At 35.5% G+C, this 6,644-nt stretch overlaps 1 protein-coding gene across 1 annotated transcript; it reads left to right on the top strand.

Annotated features, from left to right (window-relative positions):
• Nucleotides 1-3,286: 3,286 nt before the first annotated feature.
• On the top strand, nt 3,287-4,234 carry LOC134473126 (olfactory receptor 11G2-like). Its single transcript, XM_063236633.1, has one exon. The coding sequence runs from the start codon at nt 3,299-3,301 to the stop codon at nt 4,232-4,234; it is 936 nt and encodes a 311-aa protein (XP_063092703.1). The 5' UTR covers nt 3,287-3,298.
• The last annotated feature ends 2,410 nt before the right edge of the window (nt 4,235-6,644 follow it).

The raw sequence follows: 6,644 nt of genomic DNA, 5'->3' as shown, positions 1-6,644 counted from the left end.
AAGTGTTTTACTGTTTCTGGAGACTGCAAAACACCAGTGTTCTTTATTCACATATTATGTGGCAGACCACATTTACTCATACATTGAGTGCGTGTATAGTGTATGACTCTGCAGTGGGGAGCAGTGTGCACAGACAATTCTCAATGCCTTTGGAAATTCCTTATTGTAATTTAGCTGTGAGCTAGCTCAGAAGTTTCTGCAGTTCAAGCTAATTCCAGTTGCTCACCTCTAGCAGTCTCAGCCCTTCCTATCAAAGCTACTTTCTGCACTAGAAGCTTGTTCCATAGTCACACCAATGTTTTGTGTGCTCTCCCCTATAAAGGTAGAAAGGAGGAGCAAGCAAGTGGCAGCCTATGAGCCAAATCTGGCCCGCCACCTTCCTTTCTATAGACACACGAATTGTTTTTATATTTTATTAACAGTCTCAGTATATCCAATTTAAAGCTATAAGAATCAATAATTTATCCAGGAATGACAGCATGCAGCTGTAAACTCAGCTGTTGCAAGAGCAAGGCAGGAAGATCAAGAGACAAAGTCCATTTTAGGCAGAACAATGTTTGCATCTTCACCTCCACCAAAAAAATGATTAATAAATTGAATTTCTTAAGTTGGTGCTGATGAATACATTTGCAAATACAAATCAAGAATCCTGGTATACGGCTGTAGTTCAAGTTACATGGGAAGCTAAGACAAGGTGATTACAAGTTTGAAGCCACTCTGAGCAACATAGTGAGACTATGTCTCAAAAAAAATCAGCACTTGAAAAATTGTGATTCTGAACTTTGTAATAAATTGTACAAGTATAATCATCAATTATTTACATACATATATACATATATGTCATGTCTCTGTATATCTCACTAGACTTGTGGATGATTTATTACTTGATATTCCAAGGAAATATTGTTATTGAGATTCATAATTTGTGCTAGCCATTGCCATTCTCTGTTAACCCGTATCATACTGGTTGTGTCACTCAGCAAGTGGGAGTTTTGGAATTTAGGTCTGCATTGTTTTTAAGTTCCATGGTTGTAGTAATTTTATCTCATCTAAAAAGAAGCATTTTGCATTTTAATTTATTTTAAAATTGATTTAATAATACATCATGTAAAATTGAAGTGTCACCAGACTTAAGTTTATTGGAACAATACTCATATGCATTCATTTAAGTATGGTAAATGGCTGGTTTTGCACAACAGCAAAGCTTAGTTTTGACAGATTATATTACTCACAAGTCTAAACTATGTACTAAAACAATCTTGGCCAACTCATGTTGTAAAGCATTATACCATTAGGGCTCCTTTCTACTAAATACTGACCAATACCTGTGGTTCTAAGTAACTACCCCTTTGGGAGTTCCAGGGAAGCTCCAGGGATGATACGGTGATACACACCATGGTACTCTTACTTTTCTGACTAGACTATTCTCTAGTCCTATTTTATATTTGCAGATTCTACAGTAGCAGATTTTGCACATGCCCTTCATATAATTGTGGGGGAGGGTTTTGAGTGTGTGTGTGTACTTGATTAAATAAAATGATAAATGATATTGTAGATGTTAAGATGAGTGGAATCAAAATCCAGTGTTTGGAAGTTTTATTTTGTTCTAAATGTGTTGGGAGGCTTAGTAAATTTGAGTGCAAAGGAAAATACAATTAGATGCCCTTTTTTTAAGATTCACTATGTCTTTGACATGTGTAGCAGACTATAGAGGGGCAATATATGCTTTCACACAGATCTGCAATGACTTCATTTCTATTAAAAAGGAAAATTCTGTTTTGTGAAAAAATATATATGAATCCTTGAAGAAGCATATTGTAAACATGTTTGAAAGTTCTATTCTACTTTAATTAAATAGAATATGGATCAGAATTTATGGATTCACATCAATAGTTTTATTAAACTCATAGTGAAAAAGTAAATGGAAGTATATCATATATATGATATATAAAACAATAATAATATATAAATAGAATATATATATGTTAACTTGGAAGAATGGAAGAATCAGCTTGGGGGAGACTATATACATATACATATATATATATATATATATATATATATATATATATATATCCCCAAAACCTCACGTGATAATAGGTGGGCTTTGCAAAGGTGGCTCCACCTAGAGTATGTGATGCCTGGATTAGGAATAATCAAGATGCTGAGATTGATTCATTCTGCTATGCTAGAATTAAGGGTACCCCACTTAGGTGTGATAGCCTGGATAGACTGTAGGGGACTTAGAGAGGGCTGCTATTGTCTCTGCTGGCTTCTTGTTGCCTTTATTTCCTTCTGCCTGCTATGAACTGTTTTTCCTCTGCATTTCCCCTCTGCCATGCCACCTTGTGTAGGAACAGTGGGCTGAAACCCTTACAAACTGTGAACCAAAAATAAACCTTTCCTCTTTCTAGCATTGGATGGCAGACATTGCGTCTCAGCCGAAAAAAAGTTAATACATATATTACAGATATATAATATTAAATTGTTTTATATGTACATGCTGTTGATATCTATGTTGTTTTTTTTTGCAAGAAGATTGAAATATAAATCTGGGTCCCATCTCATTTACTCTATCATTCAGCACTTGCTTGTATTTTTTTTAAATTTTATTTAAGGAGAAAAAGAAAAAAAAATAGAAAAAGGGTACAAGTTATACAGAATTTCAGAAAAAATAAACAGTAGGAAATCACTGGTTAATAGATTACATATTGTCATCTTAGAAATAGTTGTTCAAGTTACAAAATTAAAGCATATAAAGTGGACTTTCAAACAGTGAGACTGCAAGCAGTTCTGTTCAATGACCCAACAAAACTCAGTAATATGGTTATCTATGTTAAACACTTAAATATACATGCAGTTATATCCTTTAGAGCACTTTCTTTTTCTCTCTTTTGTACAATGACAATTACACATTTTGGGTTTTATTACTCCCACAGTTCTTATTACTCTTTTTTGAAGAGAGTAAAACCAAATGTGACATAACAGAACAGAGTCAGTCAAATCAAAAGGATGGACATAATACATAATGTAAAAACAAAATACAAGGTGATCAACAATGATTAACATAATGCCTCTTGCTATCTTTAAAAGAATTGCCTATGTCATCAGTTATAATAAAATTGAACGAAACAGTAAAGAATAAAACCAAAACATTGGAGACATCACAGGACTTCAAAAGAAGACAATAGTCAACTAGAATGGGTGTCATAATGAATCTTATTGTCTTCACAGTTGTTGCCTATACTTTTGAACTTGGTACTATCAACTTGCTTGTATTTTCACAGCTCACAAAAACATGAAAAAATTCCACACCCCCAGCAACTCCAGCACCATGGCCGGCTTCATCCTCCTGGGCTTCCCCTGCCCCAGGGAGGGTCAGATCCTCCTCTTTGTGCTCTTCTCTGCTGTCTACCTCCTCACCCTCATGGGCAATGCTTCCATCATCTGTGCTGTGCACTGGGATCAGAGACTGCACACACCCATGTACATCCTGCTGGCCAACTTCTCCTTCCTGGAGATCTGGTATGTCACCTCCACTGTCCCCAACATGTTGGCCAACTTCCTTTCTGACACCAAGGTCATCTCCTTCTCTGGATGCTTTCTCCAGTTCTATCTCTTCTTTTCCTTGGGCTCCACAGAATGTTTTTTCTTGGCTATTATGGCATTAGATCGGTATCTTGCTATCTGCAGGCCTTTACGCTACCCATCCATTATGACCAAACACTGCTGTACTAATCTTGTGTTAGGCTGCTGGACATTTGGTTTCCTGTGGTTCTTGATTCCCATCATCATCATCTCTAGAATGTCATTTTGTGGATCCAGAATAATTGACCATTTCCTATGTGACCCAGGTCCTCTGTTAGCCCTCACTTGCAAAAAAGATCCTGTGATAGAGCTTATCTTTTCTGCCTTAAGTCCTCTGCCCCTTGTGATTCCCTTTGTCTTCATCATAGGTTCTTATGCTCTGGTCCTCAAAGCTGTACTGAAAGTTCCTTCAGCAGCTGGGAAAAGAAAGGCTTTTAGCACCTGTGGATCTCACCTGGCTGTGGTTTCACTATTTTATGGCTCAGTGCTAGTCATGTATGGGAGCCCAACATCTGAGCATGAAGCTGGGATGCAGAAGGTTGTGACTCTCTTTTATTCTGTTTTGACCCCTCTCCTTAACCCTGTGATATATACTCTTAGGAACAAAGATATGAAAAAAGCCCTGCAGAAATTTTGCAGAATATAAAAAGTATTGATCAAGAAGGCCCTTGGGCAATTAAACAGTTTTTTTTAAAAACTTGTTTTATTCAGGGAATTGGACATCCCATCATCATAACAAAATTCCTAGACACCTGTAAGCATGTTTCTGTTATTTCTTCTCAAGCCACCTGATATTTATCCTGTTGTTTAGTATGCTTCAAATTTTTTTAATTGGAAGCCAAAGATTATATTCTACAAATACTAAAGATGATAGATATATGTACTCAACAAAAGTTAAATTTTCTTCTATCAAGGAAGGTAGAGCAGAGGCAGATTATTTTGATTTCACAGAAGAGTTCTTTTTGTATATTTTAAAATGGTCTATGCTTGTTTGGGTCTTCATCCTTGCATGCAGCCCTTACACTAGGAATGTGACTTTCTGAAAATTGCATACATCCTGCAGCTAAAGTCTTAACTGTGCCAGTTGCTCCCTCTTACCTTCAGATGTGTATTTCATACTAATTTTATAGTTTCTTTGTTTGAAGTTACTTTTTGTCTAACACATGCTGCTTATTCATGACCATAACCAGAAGGTCTTTGCTACTATATCTAAATTCCATGTATTCACATGATTTCCCTCACTCTCAGCAGATAATCCTGTAGCATAAATGTGTGAAAACTCACAAATCAGGGAGACATCAAGCCCTATTTGCTAATATAAACATGAGTCTAAGATATGTACCTGATTTTCATTTTACTGCAACCTGTTCCAAACCCTTGGGGACTTCTCCTGCAAACAGAAAGGAAAAGGATATTTACAGTAGTATAGAAATAGAACCAGAACCAAAAATAATAGATTTAATGTATTTTTGTTTGCTTGTTTCATTTTATGAGCAGTGCACAGACCAGCACAAATATTTAGTCAGAATTTGTGCTGGAAATTTGAGCTGGCTTTTCCTTCAACTCTCTCACAGAATTTGAGTAAAATACTATCTTATTTTTGAGGTACCCTCACCAATCAACATACACACCTAAATTGCAAATTGAGGATTGATTTAACAAGGACAACAACTTTAATGAGAAGAAGCAAAAATTATTTATCCACCACATTTTTAATAGCCTAAGCAGCTTTTTCATTAGTAACTGATCTTAAATTTTTATCTTTAACTTCTCACTTTTTTGCTAGCCACATTGCAATGTTTGTTTTAAAAATAAATAATAACATCTGACAGTAAGAAAACAAAACTGTATCCCAACAGAAAAAATAAGTGAAAATATATACAATAATCATATCCAGAAATAATTCCTAAACATGTGGAAAGAGCATTAACTCATTGATAAAAATATAAAGGAAGAATAATCTAAAATCATATACTGGCCATTCACAGACCAGGAGTAGAGAGGACAAAGGACACATCAGTGAGCAAACCCAGTCTGCGAACCAGTGCCATGCGTGGATGCCCACCAAACTGTAACAGCTAGACCCTAGCCCCTTCCAGTGTGTGGGCTAGCAAACAACAACTACAGTCTCACAGCCCCCACCCCCACCCTGTAAGCAACCAGCTTATGGGAAGAATCCTGACTCTGATGATAGCTATGGAGGTGAAATGCAATTGCATGTCTGTGGTGCTTTGGTGTTTCACTAACATTGCAGGTCTAGGGCCAGTGGTCTGGTCATGGGTTCAGAGGATAGTGGTACACAGTGTGACATCTAGAGAGGATCTCCTTCTGAGGGGTGCAGCCACTGTTGATTCTCTATGGTCTTGTTTTGGAAGTCCTATATCATTTCCATTGTTTTATTGGGTTGGTTTTATTCTTTTTTCTTTTGTTTGATTGTGTCAAATCTGATGGGAGGAGCAGCTGTTTCAAAGATGGCAAGATTTATTATGGTGACAATTTTGGATTTACTATTGGCTTTTGAAGTCTTTTATTGCATTCATTATCTTGTTTTTATTGCTTATGTTTGGTTTTTACTATGTCTGAAATTACCTGCAGCTAGTTTTAAGATATCAAGAGGCATTACGGTAACTATTATTAATTTTTGATTGGTTTTATTCTGTTATTTCCTCTTTAAAATAAAAAATATTTCAAAATAAATAAAATCATATACTATTTTTTACTTAACAGAATGACAATAATCACAATGCTTGATAACATAATATATGGATGGGCATGGTAAAATGGAGTCCCTCACACTTGGCTGAAAGCAGTATAATTTTTAAACTCTAAAGTTAACTAGATAATTTCCATCAAAATATAAAATGATATTGTCTTAATCCAGCAACTTGGCTTGCTATATATTAAGGCTATAACTATTTTCACATACATAAAAAATAATGAAAAAATAAGAATAGTCATGATAACATTTCTACAATAGCAAATAATTGATAAATACATCACTTAACATTAATAGAATATTAAATACATTCTGATCAGTTTTATACTGGAATACCTTG

This window comes from Cavia porcellus, unplaced genomic scaffold (assembly GCF_034190915.1).
Source record: "Cavia porcellus strain 051 isolate PalLab524CR breed Dunkin Hartley unplaced genomic scaffold, mCavPor4.1 scaffold_26, whole genome shotgun sequence".
Classification (NCBI taxonomy): Eukaryota; Metazoa; Chordata; class Mammalia; order Rodentia; family Caviidae; genus Cavia; species Cavia porcellus.
Note: the sequence above shows the minus strand (reverse complement) of the source record. Positions and strands in the feature narration are given on the sequence as shown.